The following is a 21458-nucleotide window of genomic DNA, read 5'->3' on the forward strand; positions in this document are numbered from 1 at the left end:
ATTTGAATCCTTTCTTGAGGTCCACCCACCACAGGCACAGCTCTAGTCATGGTGTCCCACATTCTCCTGATCTGGATCTCCAGATCTTAATATCTGATTTGCTTTTCAGTTCCTTTGAGGAAGATGTTGTTGTCATCTGGGACTGCTGGTTCGATCTTCTTGTGATGGACCGCTATATCGAGTTGGCTAACTGAAATCGTACAATCGATTTGAACTGCCACGTCCCATATAATGTTTGTTTATAACAGCTTCTGGCATGCACTGGTACCATTTTGTCTGCATTTGTTTCACTGAGTGCACCTCAGATAGCTGGCCACCTTGTTGTGTTGGTTGATGTATTAACTAGAAGCCAGGATTGTACATCCAGCAATGATTTGGTTGATTGCCTCCTCAGCCTCGCTGCACATTCTGCACTTGATCTTTCAGCCTGCTGCTTTAAGACATTCTGCTGGTGGTACCTGGTGCTGAATGCCTGGTCCCCTCTGCAATGAGGAGGCTTTTAGCCTAACCCTGGAGTGCGGGGCCGTTCAGCTACGCCACACTTGCACTTCTGTCCACAAACAGTCTGTCAAGGTGATGACGGTACTGACCTGGGCAGTGGAATTTAAGTTTTTTTTCAGCAGCTCAATCTTCTTGATTTTGATAACAGTCTTAAGTCTCAGGTTTGTTACAGATTAGTTGACAGGCTGCATATATATATATTATATATATATATATATATAAATATATACATACACATACAAGTACTGTATATCTACTCTCTATATATAAAATCCTAAGCCTAAAAGTACAACGATTTTGTGCAACAATTTTATTGTCACTTTTTGTCACGCTTTAAATTGGGCTTATTTTAAAACCTAAATATATATGTTTGGTATCATTCTTTTCAGAATGTATTGAAGTGATGTTGTTAGATTTTCAGATTCTTATTCCGTTTTTAAATTATAAGCTAAAAAATATCAAGAAATCATGTCCCGCGAGATGAGACTTTGTGTCAAGAGATTTAACCAAGCCTGGGGCATGGGAAATAAAAGAGTAAGACAGGACAGCTGCTGTACAGGCTTTTAAATATTCAAAATGGCACCCGAGATGGAGATCACACGGCACGGCAGCAGCAAGCCAGCAGATGATCGAGCTAAGTGGAGGTTAAAATAAAAAACTGAATTTGTTTCCCATTGCATCACCGTTTAAGATGGGGTTTCGAAGGAGGGGTGCATTCAGCCCCCCTCTTCACAACACGAGTGGCAGAGACGCGAAGTGGCTGGCGCGTAGCAATATAGTGGTGGACGGCTGGCTGCTCAACCTGGCCAGGACGCCCAAAGAAGAGAAGAATAGGGGAAGGCAGCTACTGTCGGACACTGCCTCCCCCAAGATGCCAGATGGCGAGTTCCCTGCAGCATAGCAGTGCCCCGGATTCCCGCAGAGCATCATGGAATCTGTAGTTTGGCATCACAGACCTGCTGGGTACCGTGGGTGCTGCCAGGAGATGCTGAAGGAAGATCTGGGGATTTGTATTTCCCACATAGCCCGGAAGTAGCCCACGTCACGGGGTCAGAAGCCCCAAAGTACTTCTGGGTTGACGAAAATCTCAAGCCCTCCATCTGACCCGGAAGTGCTGGGAAGTCACAGGGACGGAAGAATGGAAGCATTTCTGGGTCAAGGACTATATAAAGGACTACTGAAGATTCAGCAAGTGAGCCGGAGTTGGGAGGTAGAGGACAGAGCTTGCTGGGAGGTGTGGAGGAGAGATTTGAGTGGATTTATTGTATTATTAGTATTAGTAATTGCCTGTTTATGGTGGCGGAGGTGCTTCTGGGCACAATAATAAGAAGAAAAAGAATTAAAGATCTTCTTATTGACTTTACACTGTGTTCAGTGTGTCTGTCTGTTGGGTTTAAGGAGTGACAGTGAACCCTAGCTTCTTACTATATATATATATATATATACATACAGTTAGGTCCATAAAAATTTGGACAGAAATAACTTTTTTCTAATTTTGGTTCTGTACATTACCACAATGAATTTTAAATGAAACAACTCAGATGCAGTTGAAGTGCAGACTTTCAGCTTTAATTCAGTGGGGTGAACAAAACGATTGCATAAAAATGTGAGGCAACTAAAGCATTTTTGAACACAATCCCTTCATTTCAGGGGCTCAAAAGTAATTGGACAAATTAAATAACTGGAAATAAAATGTTCATTTCTAATACTTGGTTGAAAACCCTTTGCTGGCAATGACAGCCTGAAGTCTTGAACTCCTGGACATCACCAGATGCTGGGTTTCCTCCTTTTGAATGCTCTGCCAGGCCTTTACTGCAGCGGCTTTCAGTTGCTGTTTGTTTGTGGGCCTTTCTGTCTGAAGTTTAGTCTTCAACAAGTGAAATGCCTGCTCAGTTGGGTTAAGATCAGGTGACTGACTTGGCCATTGAAGAATTTTCCACTTCTTTGCTTTAATAAACTTCTGGGTTGCTTTGGCTGTATGTTTTGGGTCATTGTCCATCTGTATCATGAATCAATTTGACTGCATTTAGCTGGATTTGAGCAGACAGTATGTCTCTGAACACCTCAGAATTCATTCGGCTGCTTCTGTCCTGTATCACATCATCAATAAACACGAGTGTCCCAGTGCCACTGGCAGCCATGCACGCCCAAGCCATCACACTGTCTCCACCGTGTTTTACAGATGATGTGCTACGCTTTGGATAATGAGCTGTTCCACGCCTTCTCCATACTTTTTTGTTGCCATCATTCTGGTAGAGGTTGATCTTGGTTTCATCTGTCCAAAGAATGTTTGTCCAGAACTGTGCTGGCTTTTTTAGATGTCCTTTAGCAAAGTCCAATCTAGCCTTTCTATTCTTGAGGCTTAGGAGTGGCTTGCACCTTGCAGTGTACCCTCTGTATTTACTTTCATGCAGTCTTCTCTTTATGGTAGACTTGGATATCGATACGCCTACCCCCTGGAGAGTGTTGTTCACTTGGTTGGCTGTTGTGAAGGAGTTTCTCTTCACCATGGAAATGATTCTGCGATCATCCACCACTGTTGTCTTCATTGGACGTCCAGGTCTTTTTGCGTTGCTGAGTTCACCAGTGCTTGCTTTCTTTCTCAGGATGTACCAAACTGTAGATTTTGCCACTCGTAATATTGTAGCAATTTCTCGGATGGATTTTTTCTGTTTTCGCAGCTTAAGGATGGCTTCTTTCACCTGCGTGGAGAGCTCCTTTGACCGCATGTTGTCTGTTCACAGCAAAATCTTCCACATGCAAACACCACACCTCAAATCAACTCCAGGCCTTTTATCTGCTTTATTGATAAGGACATAACGACGGACTTGTCCACACCTGCCCATGAAATAGCCTTTGAGTCAATTGTCCAATTACTTTTGAGCCCCTGAAATGAAGAAGGGATTGTGTTGAAAAAATGCTTTAGTTGCCTCACATTTTTATGCAATCATTTTGTTCACCCCACTGAATTAAAGCTGAAAGTCTGCACTTCAACTGCATCTGAGTTGTTTCATTTAAAATTCATTGTGGTAATGTACAGAACCAAAATTAGAAAAAAGTTATTTCTGTCTGGACCTAACTGTATATATATATATATATATATATATATATATATATATATATATTGTAAGAAGCTAGGGGTCACTGTCACTCCTTAAACCCAACAGACAGACACACTGAACACAGTGTAAAGTCAATAAGAAGAAGTTGTTTCTGTCCAAATATTTATGGACCTAACTGTATATATATATATATATATATATATATATATATATATATATATATATACATACATACATACTAGCCATTTCCCGCAGCGCTGCCCACGTAGTAGTGAAACAGGACAAACTTTAAAACTCACTAAACAAAAAGGTATTACATAGCTAATAGAGGCAAGTTACGCTCCAAAACACAGAGGTAGACCGACTCCCCACTTCTGACGTCATGCTTGCCCCTCCCCTCGGCCCACAGACTCTGTGTCGGATAAGCCTGAATATATCGCACCTACAAGCAAACTATGATTCTTAGCGCGATGAGAGAAGTCGCAAAATCAACCGGAATGTTCAAGCAAATTCTAGAAAAAAACCCGATCTAAACCAGTTAAGTAGTTCTCTCGTTCACTAGCTAAGTGGATGTAAGATACGCTCCGAGGCTGGCATGTAAGTGAGGAGGGCCCCGTCCACTTCCCCATCCCCGTAGCCTCTCTCTCGGATTTGCACAAATAAATTGGTACCGCAAGTGAACTTTGACACTCCAAAACGCAGACGTAGACCGACTCAAACGGAGGCTGGCACATGAGTGAGGAGGGCCCTGCCCAGCTGTCCACTCCTGACGTCACACTCTCTCTCTCTATATATATATATATATATATATATATATATATATATATATATATATAGAGAGAGAGAGAGAGAGAGAGAGAGAGAGAGAGAGAGAGAGAGATAGTAATGGACAGCAAATAGGGATTGACATCCCAGCCAGAACTGAACAAGGGTCCTTATCTGGCCGGGAATCCAATGCAATTGAAGGACTGGGAAAGATGAGCACTGATAAATATTTTCTCCTCCAATACTCTAGATAGCAGCATCCTTGGGTTAGGATCCTTACAGTCACCCACAGGGCATGCTGTGACCTGTAGTGCCAGGTCCGTGGGGGCCGCCGGGGGAGTTGATGGGACTCACAATCCTTGCTAGTTGGGACTTCCGATTGACCCGGAAGCACTTCCACTGGGTTATGCTCTGGCACCGGAAGTACTCCCTGGCTCAAGATAAGAGAGACCACTCAACCTCATCCAGGCCAGTTGGAATCAGAATAGGAAAAGGACAAAGCTCACCTGGAGGAGTGGAAGGAGAAAAGGAAAAAGAAGGAGAAGAATTGTGGGGTTTATCTTGCTATTGAAGCCTTTGTATAAGGTAGTTTGTGTGAATACACCTTTTATTTATACTGGAACTGGTGCCTGTGAAGTTGTGTCTGAGGATTAGGGCGCTACAGCGCTCCCTTCTGGTCACTATATATATATATATATATATATATATATATATATTGTGGAATACAGGGGCATACAGCTTCCCAAATGCGAACATAGACAGGCACAGAGGCACAAGTCCAAAATCACACAGGTTTATTTCTCGAGGTGCAGTGCTTTTCCCTCGCTCCCCATCTCAAAACAGACAAGCACACAATACTCAGTCCCTTATTTTTCTTCTTCATCATCGTCATCGTCTTCTTGTTCATCCTCCTCCTTCTCTCTTTCTCTGCTACCTCCACTCCTCTCCCAACAAGCTTCGTCTTCCTCCTCCCGACTCTGGCTCTCTGAAGGGAGGGAGGTGGCCACTTTTATGTTGCTGCTGAGAGTGCTCCAGGTGGTTCATTAGCGTGACCTGGAACCAATTCTAGGTATGGTGGACATCCATCATATGGCTCTGTAGTTCTCCCTGGTGGCTCCCATGAAACCCAACAGGGCTGTACCAAATTCCAATTCCCGAATTTGTGGTGCTACAGCCGTCCAGGAGGGCTACCGTCTAGCGTTACAGGGGAGGTAGTGTCTCACAGATTCTCTCTACCCTGGTCCTTCCATCCAGGTGGTGTCCAGCCGGGTAATGGCCAAGGTTGCCCATCACAATATTATATATATATATTAGGATTCATTGGGGAGAGACAATTGAATTCTGTATTTAATGGCTAATAAAAGCATAAAACCCTGTAGCTCTGGAATCAGACTAGCTGCTCTTCTCTGGACCTTTTCTTGTGCTGCAGTGTCCTTTTTGTAACCTGGAGACAAAAACTGCACACAGGACTCCAGATGAGGCCTCACCAGTGTGTTATAAAGCTAGAGCAGAACCTCCTGGGACTTGTACTCCACACATCAAGGCGCTATATAACCTGACATTCTGTTAGCCTTCTTAATGGCTTCTGAACACTGTCTGGAAGTTGACAGTGTCGAGTCCACTACAAATCCTAAGTCCTTCTCATAAGGTGTACTTTCGATTTTCAGACCCCCCCATTGTTTATGCAAGCCTCACATTATTACTTCCTATCTGTAATACTTTACATTTACTAGCTTTAAATTTCATCGGCCTCAAAGTTGTCCAAGTCTGTCTGCTTTCCAGGTCTCTTTGTGATGATTCAATGGATTTGAGATTATTTGCCAATCCATCCAGCTTGGTAACATCTGCAAACTTAACCAGCTTGTTATTTACATTCCTATACAAATCATTTATATATACGTATTAAAAATAGCAGCAGCCCCAGCACTGACCCATGCTGGACACCACTCTTAACATCAGCCAATTCTGATTTGGTTCCTCACACCATCACCCTCTGCTTCCTGTGTCTCTGCCAATTCTATACACACCACACTTTGAACTGCCACTTCTTTCAGTTTGATGCCCACCCTCTAATGTGGCACCTTTATGCTATGTGAAAGTCCGCTTTACCTAATACCTGTCATTTAAGCAGCTGCTCCTCTGTCTGTCCCACTTAAAATTCTGCCTGACATTTAGTGATGTAGTCTTCTCTACAGACTTGAGGGTACGCCAGAGGCAGAATACCAGACACCTCTGGGCTCTCTACAAATGTACACACGGTCCTGTAGGTCTGAGGGTGACCGGGAAAGTTTGTCACGGCTATAGTAAGTGAATCACAGAAGAATGGCAGCCACCTCAGTGAATGCTTTCAGAATTGTAAGCTCTGACAGTTCAGAACGTCAGTGACATGCTGTATACTTTACTTAAAGCTTTTTGGAAGTTTGCAGCTTTCTGAAAAGAACACTTAAATGTCAGTTTGTGCAGAAAGTGTATTTTCATGCTGTAAGAGCAGGATAAGTGATGACACCAGGAACAATTGGAGTATTCGTCATTCAGCGAGAAAAGAGAAAGGGACCAGGGGAAAAACACGCATTAGCCATTTCAAACGCAAAAGTCAGGATTTATAAAACTTGAACCTGGCTTGAAAATCGGCTTTAACATTACTGACAATTACAGCCAAAGCAGCATTTGTGAGTTCAGGTATTGATGTTAGACCTTGCTTACAATCGACGCTCCAGTTCATTCCAAAGGTGTTCATTAGATTTCAGTTCAGGACTCTGCATGGGCCACTTGAGTTCCTCCGTTAAGTCTTTATGGACCTGGCTTGTGCACAGTCATGCTGAAACACAAAAGGGTCTTCCCTAAGCTGTCGCCACAAAGTAGCTAGTGCACATTTGTCTGAAATGTCTTTCCTTTTGTAGCATTAACAGGACCCCTCACAGGAACCAAGGAGCCAAGCCCAATCACACTTTACAATTGGCACAATGCAGACCAGAAGGCAGTTCTCCTGGCACCCGCCAAATCCAGATTCGTCCATTAGACTGACGAATAATAAAGCGAGATTCACCTCTCCACAGAACACGTTTTCGACTGCTCCAGAGTCAGATGGTGACGTGCTTTACAACAGTCCAGCTGATGCCTGGCACTGAACATAGTGATCTTACACTTCGGTGTAGCTGCTCAGCCATGGAAACCCATTTCATGAAGCTCCTGACACACAATTCTTGTGCTGATATTGTGAGTCAGGCTGCTGAGGAGAGGACATTTATACACACTTCAGCACTTTGTGATCCCCCTCTATGTGTTTGCGTGGTCTACCACTTCATGTCAGAGCTGTTGTTTCCAGATGTCCACTCCACAATAATAGCACTTAAAGTTGACTGGGGAAGATCTGGAAGAGCAGAAATTTCATATACTGACTTGTGGAAAAGGTGGCATCCTATGAAAGTGCCATGTTTAAAGTCACAGAGCTCTTCAGTATGATCCACAGTGACATCTGTGCCTTTCCTAATCAGTCCAATTAGTGGAATTGACCTGACGAGGACTCCAAACAAGGTGTAGAGACATCTCAACGATGGTTAATAGAATTGGATGCACCTGAGCCAAATTTTAATTGCTATAGGAAAAGTACGAATACGTGCGCCAGTGGGATAGTTTGGCTTTCCATTTTTAATAAACTTGCAAAAATTCATAAAATCCTTGAGAGTTGCTTGATGTTGGGCAGGGGAAACATGAATTGAAATTATTTTAGTACAAGGCTGCAACTTAATAAAATGTGAAAAAAGTGAAGGGGTCTAGATAGATAGATAGATAGATAGATAGATAGATAGATAGATAGATAGATAGATAGATAGATAGATAGATAGATAGACAGATAGATAGATAGCTAGATAGATAGATAGATAGGAGTGTATCCGGAAAGTATTCACAGCACATCACTTTTTCCACATTTTGTTATGTTACAGCCTTATTCCAAAATGGATTAAATTCATTTTTTTCCTCAGAATTCTACACACAACACCCCATAATGACAACATGAAAGAAAATTTACTTGAGATTTTTGCAAATTTATTAAAAATAAAAACATTGAGAAAGCGCATGTACATAAGTATTCACAGCCTTTGCCATGAAGCTCAAAATTGAGCTCAGGTGCCTCCTGTTTCCCCTGATCATCCTTGAGATGTTTCTGCAGCTTCATTGGAGTCAACCTGTGGTAAATTCAGTTGACTGGACAAGATTTGGAAAGGCACACACCTGTCTATAGAAGGTCCCACAGTTGACCGTTCATGTCAGAGCACAAACCAAGCAATAAGTCAAAGGAATTGTCTGTAGACCTCCGAGACAGGATTGTCTCGAGGCACAAATCTGGGAAAGGTTACAGAACAATTTCTGCTGCTTTGAAGGTCCCAATGAGCACAGTGGCCTCCATCATCCGTAAGTGGGAGAAGTTTGAAACCAACAGGACTCTTCCTAGAGCTGGCCGGCCATCTAAACTGAGCGATCAGGAGAGAAGGACCTTAGTCAGGGAGGTGACCAAGAACCCGATGGTCACTCTGTCAGAGCTCCAGAGGTCCTCTGTGGAGAGAGGAGAACCTTCCAGAATGACAACCATCTCTGCAGAAATCCACCAATCAGGCCTGTATGGCCAGACAGAAGCCACTCCTTAGTAAAAGGCACATGGCAGCCCGCCTGGAGTTTGCCAAAAGGCACCTGAAGGACTCTCAGACCATGAGAAAGAAAATTCTCTGGTCTGATAAGACAAAGATTAAACTCTTTGGTGTGAATGCCATGCGTCACGTTTGGAAGAAAGCAAGCCACCGCTCATCACCAGGCCAATACCATCCCTACAGTGAAGCAGTGAAAAAGTGATGTGCTGTGAATACTTTCCGGATGCACTGTAGATAGATAGATAGATAGATAGATAGATAGATAGATAGATAGATAGATAGATAGATAGATAGATAGATAGATAGATAGATAGATAGATAGATAGATAGATAGATAGATAGATAGATAGATAGATAGATAGATAGATAGATAGATAGATAGATAGATAGATAAAATATCATGAAAGGCACTATATAATAGATATTGTTAGATAGAGCTTTGTACAGAAACTATTTAAATGCACAAACATGTATGCAGATAGACACACACACACACACACACACTATGGTTTGAACGCACACCAGAACATATATTAGTAATGATTATACCATAATCACCAGAGTTTGCGGAGAGTGGGAAGACATCATTTCTTGAGAAGCCTTTTTAGGTGCCTGCCCCTTATAATACACCACAATAGCCATGTCTCTCCGTCTGTACAGATGAAGCAGCTGAACTCCCAGTGGAGTGATTCTGTTGAAATTTCGGCACACATATTCTTTAAGGAAATTTGTTGGGGTTTTTCAGTTTCCATTGAAATACCTGAAGCATGTTTTTTAACATTTCAAACTCTCCCATTTAAAAGCAGTGGCAATTTTCCAAAGTCACCTGTTTTAAGCAGAGAAACATCTGGTGCGACTTCAACTATGAATTTGTTTACTGTTTCAGTTTGACCCTGAGAGTGGTTACCTCTACTTGTATATATTTCTTTAATTTTTTTTTTTATTCTACTCCTTTGATAGCCACTCTTGGTGGCAAAACAGTGAAAGCCATGCAGGACATGGGATGGGATGTGGTCTGATGCAGACAGGGTTAGATGACCAAGTGTTACCATGTAAGGAAGGTACATCATTAGATGTATATTTCAATTTACTATTAATGATATTCTTGATTTATTTAATACAGAAGCAATGCTATTATTTTTATTTTTCCATCATTGCCCCTTACTGTTCTAGAATGACGTGGTAGGTCTCATCCTATGTTACTGTCCACCTCATCTTGCACTCGTCTTATGTGAACCTCGGTCACAGCAGCTCACTTGTCCTGCTCTTTCAAATTTTTAGGGGTAGGTGACGTGATATTCGTGTCCAAAAAAGCTGAAAATAAAGCAGCTCAACGTATGTAGAAAGTTATGAGAGATGGCTGGGTGACTAAACGTGCACTCAGTATTTCTGTCACACAAAAAACAAACTCATGGCTGCGGTTTCTGATGATCGTAATGGTTCCATATTTTACTGATGCTTTAAACTGTTGACCAAGCGCCACAATGATCTTACTTAGCTTGAGTTAAAGTTTAGCTTGAGACTTTAGCACAGAGTTTAAATGTCCATCAGGAACTTCTTGGAAAATTTTTATATTTAAGAAACGTGAACTTCAATTAGCCCAGAGCCACTGGAGCTTCAATCTGTTTGTCTATGAAAGCAGTTTCAATGGTGCTGAAACCGATCTTACGTACATGATTAACGCAAGTGGTTAATTTTATTATTACTGTATTATTACTGATGAATGCGACTCACTGTTACAAAAATGTGTCATAAAGAAAACTGTGCTAACAAACTCTTTGATGAAATGACTAGAAATTATAAAACTGCTCCAGCTTTCACACCAGCTAACCAAATCTACAAACGCACATGAATTTTACATCATCCAGGCATTTTCTTACTTGTTTTCTATGGTACATTGGAGTAGAAAAATCACATTTGTGTGCTTTTGGGCCATCTACTGTCACCTTTTCCCAGTCAGCAAGTAATTTGAAGCTCTAAGTAAATATCAGTCAACAGTGGGTCTCCTTTTGCTTTATCATTTTAAACAGGCAGAGCTGTCTCTATTCATATTTGTTTAAACTGCAGAGCTATTTATCTACATTTTCTCAGGAGCAGCTTTTATTTAAATGTCAAAAATAAAAAAGCAAACATGCATCATATATGTTGTTAAATTCAACTCAAAGGGACAGGAAATTCTGATTGACTTATAGAGACTGAATCGATAGTCTGTGTACTTGCGTTACAACTTTTGTACAGTGCAACTGGAAAGTATTCCCAGCGCATCACTTTTTCCACATTTTGTTATGTTACAGCCTTATTCCAAAATGGATTAAATTCATTTTTTTCCTCAGAATTCTACACACAACACCCCATAATGACAACATGAAAAAAGTTTACTTGAGATTTTTGCAAATTTATTAAAAATAAAAACACTGAGAAATCCCATGTACATAAGTATTCACAGCCTTTGCTCAATACTTTGTCGATGCACCTCTGGCAGCAATTCCAGCCTCAAGTCTTTTTGAATATGATGCCACAAGCTTGGCACACCTATCCTTGGCCAGTTTCGCCCATTCCTCTTTGCAGCACCTCTCAAGCTCCATTAGGTTTCATGAAAATCGCTCCAGCCATTCGGAAGTGATACTGGAACATACATACATACACACACACATTGACTTTTATATATATATATATATATATACATAGATTAAGTGCATCGGCTCATGCCTCATAAGAATATTTGCATGTCAGTTAACCAAAATACACCCTGCTTCAGTCAGCATTATTGAACTGATCAGACATTACACCAGGCCTACTCCAGTTCTGGGCTGTTGGAGGCCTGGGTCTATCCTGTAAGCAACATCAGACTGATCAGGTGCCAGTCCATTAAAGGGCACCCACCCACAAACTCAGTTTGGAGGAACAGATCGACCAAACCTGCACGCCTTTTGGGACATAAGAGGAAAACTAGAGCACTCAGAGAAGAACCTCATGTAGACACACAAGACACAAGATCCGAGAGGCAGCAGCACTAACCTCTGCTCCGCCATCCCACCTTTTGAAGAAAATAAGGAGAAATGGTTAAAACAAATACACAACTTCCTAAAAACAAAGGCAATTGTTCTACTATGAATAATTTAGGTAAAACATAAAACAGGAGCCACGGTGCTTGGTCACGACCAGGAATCTCTGAACACCGCCATGAATTAAGTAGGGGGTCTATGCATAAGTGATTACTTCAGTACGACTGCAGGCTCGATGCTCTTCTAAGACAACCAAAAGTCACTGACTCCCTTTGCGTATCTGTGCATTTGTATCCCCCTCGGCTCATTTTAATTTTATTCTCATCTGCATTGCCGGCAGGATTGATGTTCAACATGTAAATGCAAATGAGAACCTAATGTGCAGACTGGGGAAAAATATGTAATCAACAAACAGGAGCAGCAGCAGCTCCCTGTAAATATATTTTGTCTTCTACTCCCAGTTTCTTACCAGTCTTTTTTTGTGGCTGTCCATCAACAACCTTTGCTTGAGATTGATGCAGACATAGTTTGGTTCTCAATGACAACTATTATCCTTTATTTTTCACTCCATGTAACTCTATCTGCCTGATCAAACCAGTTGACTTCACCCAGTAATTGAATTATTGATTACCCATCATTCCTCCTGTTTCTGGAAGTCTTCTAATTACACGTCCGATGGTGATCATACAAGATGAACAAACTTAGATGGTCAAAATAGGAAGTGGGAAACCCTTTCATTAATCATAATTAGACAATCATACAGCATTGTAGTTGGTAAGTGTCAAGACACAGAAGGTCTTCACCAGATACTGACATTATCCATTATAATCCACAGCCTCTACTCTAATTAACAAGCCATTCTGCAGTTAAAATGCAACCGCATTAGTTAGTGGTCCAAACAGCTCACATACACTTAGACAGACAGATGATAGATAGATAGATAGATAGATAGATAGATAGATAGATAGATAGATAGATAGATAGATAGATAGATAGATAGATAGATAGATAGATAGATAGATAGATAGATAGATAGATAGATAGATAATCACTTCTTGTCATAATTATATTTAATACCTCTGCTGGCGTGGGTAGTGGGTTACCCTTTAGGCTTAACAGCATTATAGGCCCCGGGCAAAGCAGTGCACTGCGGCCCCCTACCTACACAACCACTCAGAAAGTCACAATATACATAGATTAGCATGGGACCCCTGTGCTCGTGTGGCTCCCGGGCAACTGCCCAGTGTGCCCATGAGTTAAGACAGCCCTGATCATGGTGAAGAGACAGCTGGCCCTAAAGGTAAAGCTCTTGATTTACTGGTTGATCTCTGGTTGATGCGACAAGGTTTCTGTTTACTTTCGAGTGGAGAGGACCACCATCGAAGACTACATGACTCCACCTGCCACTCGGACGTCACTGGCTTTCTCCCCTTCTTAATCAGCTGCCATACAGGAAGTCAGAGTTTATTTGGAACGTAGCTTCTGGCCAGGACAGATCTGGCTGGTTATAAGAGCCAATGAATACAGTATATCACCAATGACATCCTCGGTGTTTCTCTTGCTTTGTTTATCACACGTTAAATGGGGGGTCTGCTGGAGCCCCAGAATTTCCTTCTGCCTATGGCTGATTTGCTCACTGGAGGCTAGCAGAACCTGCCCGTTCTCTAGAAGCGAATCATTGCAAGCCCACTCAGGAGATAAAGCACTACAAAATTGAAATAATCAATGTACTCATTTGTAACAAAAATGTAATGCAAATAATCACAACAATGTAATCTGACAGAGTGCTTCAACTAATTTTCTGCCATGACAGAATTAATCAGCCAAAGTATTTTGAACAGCCTGTCATCACAGTGATTCAGTAAAATCTTTAATGCCAGCTACTATTGATTTACACTCCAGTTACTCTGCTCAACATAATTGTGTTATACCGCAGTCTATTGCACTCTTATCAAAGCACATTTCTCTTTGCATAAACCATCATATGAAAAATGCAGAGAAGAAATCAAAGGTGACTACGCCTCCATTACTGAATACAAGGAGAAAACAAGAAATGTTTGCAGTGTGAGTGAGTGAGCAGAGGCACATTATATCAAAACGTTCACATGTTTTGGGCCCATCAGCTTGAAATTACTATTCATTTACCTGCGTACAACAAACGGTCAATAAGCAACGTCATGAGGGACACCTCAAGGACCCATCCAAGGGTTGTAATACCTGTCCGGAACAAGAGAGGGTGCTACTACTAACAGGCTTGGCTCTTTTCTTTTCCTCAGCCCCCTGATGGTAACTGACCACGCCCCTTCCGGCAAAGCCGCTCTACATGGGAGACGCTCCAGAATGTTGGCATCTCACTTGGATCAGGATGCTAGAGAGGATGGAGCTCCCTACTTCTCACGAGAACAGTACTGTAATACCCTAATTATGCTTATTACTGCACCATCGAGTGCCAGTTTACTTTATTTTCCAACCGATTAAAGGGGGACATCCTGGCTGGCACCCGAACACTTTGTTGCTTGCAAATTCTACAAAGAAATAAAACAAAATGTGGTGGGTGGTCAAAATGGTGCAACACTGCTTGTAATGCTGATAAAAAATTTGCCAATGGACAGAGGTTGTCTGGTTCGAAGACCTCAGGATCACATCTCTGATGTTTACGGATGATGTGGTCCTGCTGGCTTCATCGGGCCGCGACCTTAGACACACACTGGGGTGGATTTGTAGCTGTGTGTGAAGCAGCCGGGATGAGGATCAGCACCTCCTGGTCTGAAGTCATGGTCCTCAGCCAGAAAAAAGATGGAGGGTCCTATTCAGGGTGATAATGAGGTGCTGACTCAAATATCTTGGGAGTCTTGTTCATGAATGAGGGAAGAATGAGGAGGGAATCAGAGCGGCATCTGTAGTCATGTGGATATCGGGGTTAGTCATGGTGAAGAGACAGCTGAGCCGAAAAGCAAAGCTCTTGATTTACTGGTTGAGCTACGTTCCTGCCTTCACGTATGGTCACGAGCTTCGGGTAGTGACCGAAAGAACTAGAGTGCAGATACAATCAGCAGAAATGACCTTTCTTTGCAGAGTGTCTGGGCTCTCAGCCTTGGAGATCAGGAGCTCAAAGAAGAGCTGCCTGCTCCTCCACATCAAACGGAGCCAATTAAGGTGGTTGAGGCATCTGATTTAGAGTGCCTCCTGGACATCTCTCTGGGGAGATGTTTCAGGCATGTCCAACCTGGTGGAGAGGCCTTCTTGGAAGACCCAGGACACACTGTAGAGATAATATAACACCTTGCTGGCCCGGGAATATCTCAGAGGAGTAGAAGGAGGTGGTGGGCCTGCTGCACCCCACAACACCGACCTGAATAAGTTGCAGAAAATGGTTGGATGGACAATATGCAAAATTTGACTCATAATATTTAATATGTGCGTTTTTATTTTAGGGAATACACTCTTTGCCCTGTGGCAACTCTAGAGGGCGTAGCGGCCACTCAACCCGACACAGACAGACGCAGGAGGCACACGTATAAAAACACAAGTTTTTTATTTTTCTTCACCTCGTGGGAAACACCATCCTCGTTTCCCACAGGCACAACACAGTCTCAAGCAGAACACACAATACTCAATCCTTTTTCTTCTCTATCTTATTCTCCTCCACTCTTCCTTGTCAAGCTTCGTCTCCCTCCTCCTGACTGTGGCTCACCGACTAATGTCTGCTGACACCTTATATAAGGCACCCAGAACTGCTTCAGGTACTCGTTGCCCCGCTACCGGGTGTGGTGGAAAAACCGCCCACACGGGCTCTGGAACAGCTACAGTGCCCCCAGATCCCAACAGGGCTGTATCCACCTCCATCTCCCATGAAGCTCTGTGGGAATTCAAGGCACCGCTGCCACCCAGGGGGACTGCCATCTAGCGTACTGGGGAAGGTAATGCTCCGTTCACACTTGTTCCCCCAGTCCTTCCACAGAAGAGGTATCTCGGCCGGGCAAGGACCCTGGCCATCTACAACAACCCAAAGCTCATAAGGTAAAACTAACATTGTCTGAATTGTATAATCAAAACGCTCTGTAACCGGAACAGCAGACAGGTACAAATGAACTCATTTTGAAAAGTTCAGGTGCTCAGTTTGGCCAGGAGGCCAACTCTAGGAGGAGGAGTGGTGGTTGTTTCAAACTTATTCCTTTTAAAGATTGTGGAGGTGACTGTGCTCTTGGAAATCTTCAGTGCTCCATGAATTTTCTGTAGCTTTGACACCATCCTGTCTCGGAGTTCTGTGGTCAATTCCTTTTTTACTGCATTGCCTTGTTATTTCTCAACTGTTGGGCCTTTTCTAGACAGGTGTGTGTCTTTCCTATTTGGTCCAACTGATTGAACTGACTACAGGAGGAACTCCAAATATGCTGTAGAAACATCTCAGTGACGAGCAACAGAATGCGATACACCCAAACCAAATTGTCAAAGAAAAAGGTCTGGATACTTCTGTCATGGTGATATTGCAGGTTTTTTTTTTTTTTTACCTTTAACAAATTTGTAAAACATGTCTTAAAGCCCATTATTGATTTGTCATTCTGGGGTATTGAGTTTTGTTTGATGAGGGAAACAATGTATTGAAATGATTTTAGCACAAGGCTGCGACATAACAAAGTAAGAAGAAAGTGGAAGGGTCTGAATATTTTCAGAACCCACTGTATCTTATCATTTCCATGATTCTTTAGGAAGTAAAAATGTGTGGTTTGAATACACAATGGGCAGTCGGAAAATCGAGAGTCCACCTTATGACAAGGATTTAGGAGTCATAGTGGACTCTAAGCTCTCGATTTCCAGACAGTGTTCAGAAGCCATTATGAAGGCTAACAGAATGTCAGGTTATATAACGCCTTGATGTGTGGAGTACAAGTCACAGGAGGTTCTGCTCAACCTTTATAACACACTGGTGAGGCCTCATCTGGAGTACTGCATGCAGTTTGGGTCTCCAGACTACAAAAAGGACATAACAGCACTAGAAAAGTTCCAGAGAAGAGCAACAAGGCTGATTACAGGTCTACAGGGGATGAATTATTAGGAAAGATTAAAAGAGCTGAGCCTATACAGTTTAAGCAAAAAGAGATTAAGAGAAGACCTGACTGAGGTGTTTAAAATTATGAAGGGAATTAGTCCCCGAGGATCGAGATGGTGACTTTAAAATGAGTTCATCAAGAACGCGGGGATACAGTTGGAAACTTGTGAAGGGTAAATTTCACACAAACATTAGGAAGTTTATCTTCACATAAAGCACGATAGACACTTGGAATAAGCGACCAAGTAGTGTGTTGGACAGGAAGACTTTAGGGACTTTCAAAACTCGACTTGATGTTTTTTTGGAAGAAATAAGTGGAGAGGACTGGCGAGCTTTGCTGGGCTGAATGGCCTGTTCCCGTCCAGATTGTTCTAATGTTCTTTTCATTCTGCTTCTCCTGGTGATGCTCGAAAGTAGCAGCATACCAAGCTGGACTAAGCCAGGCCTCCGTATCTCCAACAGCTTAACTACAGCTTCTCTTGGTGGAATTCCAAGATTTTTCCAGGCCAGTCAATAGATGTAATCTCTCCAGTGGGTCTTACTAGTGTGTTATTTCTATCATCTCCTAGTGGGCCATGTGTGGTACACTTTCCACCGGAGGTGCCCAGGAAGCATCTTAACTAACTACATACCCACACCGCCTCAACTGGCTCCTCTTGATTGAAAGTAAGAGCCTCAAAAGAGGCATCACTCCAAAACTTTCCAAAAAATAAAACTTAGGTGTCAAAGATACACCTGCACAACAAAAGGAGCCAGAATCTATAAACTCAAAAAGGGAAAGGGGAACCATAAACCCCTGAGCTCAGAATTACCATTACAATGATATAATGCAATATAATAATAAAGAGTTTATTAACATTAACAAAGAATTCAAAAAAGGAAAAGCAAAACAAGAGCAAAGACAGTCTCCATAAGAACAAGAAAAATCCCTTAACAGACACCTCCACAAATGAATGTGACTATACCATAAAATGATAAAAATAGTCTTGAGAATGGAGTGACGTTAGCACCCCTCCTCGCTCGACTTACCACTGGGAATTGAACTGTTCTTGTACACCTTCGCCGTATCTCTTCCGATGCTCCCAATTGCGCCTCTCCTTTTCAGATATCAGCTCGTTTGTGTCAACTCTGGGAAAGCCTTGACAGTCTGCAAATTGGTCGGCGCCTGTCCCCGTGAGCATGACATGTTCTGTCTGTAAGCAGGTGGAAAGACCAGAAATGTGGAGAGGTGAAACCACTGGGTAGATTTACAGAAACAAAACAAAACAAAAAAAGAACAAGTTTATTACCCTCTGCACTGGATGAGCTGTTCTAAAAATGCCTGGTGAAGTGAATACCGTTGATTATCTCGTTACATTGGCACATGTCCATGGGTGGCATATATTAGGCAGCTAGTGAATGCTCAGTTCTTGAAGGTGATGTGTTGGAGGCAGAACAAATAGGCAAGCGTGTGGATTTGAGCAATTTTGACAAAGGCCAAACTGTGATGGTTGGACGACTGGGTCAGAGCAGCTCCAAAACGGCAGGTCGTGTGGAGTATCCCTGGTATGCAGTTGTAAATACAGTGGGTTGAAAAAGTATTCGACCGCCTTGACAAAGTTTAAATTTCCTGTAATACCTTTTTACTTTAGTTTCATACGGTTACATATAAATGAGGGCCTCTTGGACAAGAAATTTTCACTAAAAAATTCTGAAAATCAAACAATAAAGAGCACATCAGTGAAATCTGCTGTTGACTAAGTTTTCGAGCCCTAATAGCTTGGAGACTTTATGATTGTTAACAATGCAATAAGGGTAATGAACACAGGTGTAAACAATCAAGCAATTCATCCTCTAGCGTGTTGACTGGTCTATTATTGATTTTTTAGGCCAGTTCTTAGGAACATACAACTGAGAAATCGGTACAAGTGGATTATTTGGTGAAACCTCAAAAACTGACAAAAATGAAGACAAAGGAACTTTCTAATGACTTGATTAAGAAGTTTAAAAGATGGCAATGGTGCCAAGACGATTGCCAAGCTCCTTAGCCTCAGTGTGTCCACTGTGAATGCCATCATAGTGAAGTGGAAGACAACTGAAAGCACAGTGAAGCAGCCTAGGACAGGCCACCCTGTTAAAATAACAAAGAGAATGTCAAGAAAACTAGTCAGAGAAGTAAGAGCAAATCCTAAGGTGACTCTCAGTGACCTGCATCTGGAATGGATGAGCACAAGACTAAAATATCGAAAGGACTGTATGGCAGAGTTGCCAGAAAAAAAGCCACTACTAAAAAAATGTCATCTAAAAGCTCGATTAGAATTCGCTAACAGACATTTTGACAAGAGTCCTGTATTTTGGAGTCATGTACTTGGGTCTGATGAGACCAAAATTGAACTTTTTCGCCTCAACACAAAGGCGTTTCTCTCTTTGGCGGATGGAAGGGACTGCCAATGATTCTGCAAACACCATACCTACCATCAAGCATCCTGTATTGTAAATCCTGTACAATACATTTCATCATTAAATGTATTTTGTATTGTGTTCATTTGTGCATTGAACGTCAATTGAAAATTTTCCGTTTCCCTGCGCCACCCTGTACTAATGGGTCTAAGATAAAAGGAGCCATTTGACCTCATCCAGGCGAATCAGAGTTGGGTGTGGAGGACGGACAAAGCTCGCCTAAGAGCAGTAGAGGAGAAGCAAGAGAGGAAGAGAGAGAAAAGAATTTGGATTTATGTTGATATTTATTAAAAGGAGCCTTTTGTAAGTTAATTTATAATAATAAACCTTACATTTGCACCTGGGACTTGTGTCTGTGTGGCTATTTTTGGGTTGTTGCACACTGGCCATAGTAGAAATCCATAATTCTAAAAATTCCCAAAGACTGGATACTACCCAATATTATCTCATTGCTGACCCAAGTAAATACAGGCCAGTAAGCTTAATGTGCATCACAGGTGAATTAATGGAAGGAATTATTAAAGAAAAGATCGAGCCGCACATGCTTGGCACAGGAGCGTTAGTGAATAGTCAACCTCCAACCCCCATATTGGCTGCCTTCTAACCGCGCAACCAGACCATCCGAGGTGAGCTCACCTCCCGTCTTCCTTCGTGCTCCCGCAGTCGCCCCATGCTCGCCCGACTCCGTGTCATTATTCAGAGGGACGAACCAACCACATGAGCGTCAAATCCTGCACTCCTTCGTGGAGCCCCAGCTCATGCTACTGTTCTCTTCTAGGTGGCCAGATCATCCTCTCGAGACTGCCCTTTAGTCATCTTTTCCTCGCTTTTTCACCATCTTTCTTTCTTTCTTTCTTCTCCCTTTTCCCCCTGTGTTGGCCTGTACTTATACAACTCCGTGGGTGCAGTGTCTTAATCACGCACCACAGGAAGCCGATGAAGCAAATGAGAATGATCGCATCCTCACATGCAGGCGCGACTCGCTCCAATTACCTCATAAACTCCCGCACCCACCGAGACTGACATGGCTATTTGGATTATTTGAAACTGGCCATTTGTGGACCCGCTACACCACACCAACCCACCAAACCTGTTTGCCTTTGGATAGTGGAAGGAAACCAGAACACCCAGAGGAAACACACACACAGACAAGGAGAGAACATGCAGACTCTGCGCAGCGAGGACCTGGGACACAAACCCCCTGGTCTTCTTACTATGAGGCAGCAGTGCAACTTCTGCGCCTCTCTGAAGTAAAAATGCTAGATTTGAATACACAAAGGGAGGTTTGAAGCTTGACATTACCCGTTATGAGAAGGGCTGGGGAGTCATATGTACGCATCACTATCAACATCTCCAGACAGTACACAGAAATGATCAAGATGGCTAACTGAAGGCGCCTTGATGTGTAGAATACAACTCAAAATGCTTATGTTAAATAACACAGTAGTAAGGCTTTACCTGGAGTACTGTCTATACAGTAGTTTTGGTCTCCATATTACAAAAAAGACATAAAAGTGCTAGAGAAAGTCCAGAGACGAGGCTGAATCCGTGACTGAGAGGTATGAGCTATGAGAACAGACTGAAGGAGATGAACCTTTCCAGCTTAAGGAAACAGAAATTAATTTGTGATATGACTGAAGTGTTTAAATTGATAAAGGGAATTAGTAGAGAAGATCCCATTTGTTACTTCCGCAACAAGATTAAAATGAAATTTACAACACAATAAAGCATGCAGAAAGAGAAGCGGTTTGAATACATTCTGAATTCACTGTGTTTTCATGCCCAGAGAAGTCTGCCCGCCTTGAGGTTTAAAATTTGAATTTGTGCTCCTGTATTTTTTCATTTTTCCTTGATGTCAAAGCGCTATGACTTTTCTCCAAGGCTTCTACATAAAAAAAAAAGAAAACCTCCATCAAACAACACCGGTGTTACCAATCTGAAACAGCATCCTCACAGACCGCTGATGAGCCTAGCTGAAACAAAATGATAC

At 42.3% G+C, this 21458-nt stretch overlaps 1 protein-coding gene across 1 annotated transcript in view; it reads right to left on the reverse strand.

Annotated features, from left to right (window-relative positions):
• si:dkey-103j14.5 (isoaspartyl peptidase/L-asparaginase) overlaps positions 1–21458 on the reverse strand; it is a 227905-nt gene that overhangs the window by 135368 nt on the left and 71079 nt on the right. Inside the window, exon 4 of the mRNA XM_028820750.2 lies at positions 18059–18222. Coding sequence (XP_028676583.2) covers positions 18059–18222 — 164 coding nt within the window. The remainder of the gene's footprint in view (positions 1–18058; positions 18223–21458) is intronic.

The sequence above is a fragment of the Erpetoichthys calabaricus genome, chromosome 15, assembly GCF_900747795.2.
Source record: "Erpetoichthys calabaricus chromosome 15, fErpCal1.3, whole genome shotgun sequence".
Lineage (NCBI taxonomy): Eukaryota > Metazoa > Chordata > Cladistia > Polypteriformes > Polypteridae > Erpetoichthys > Erpetoichthys calabaricus.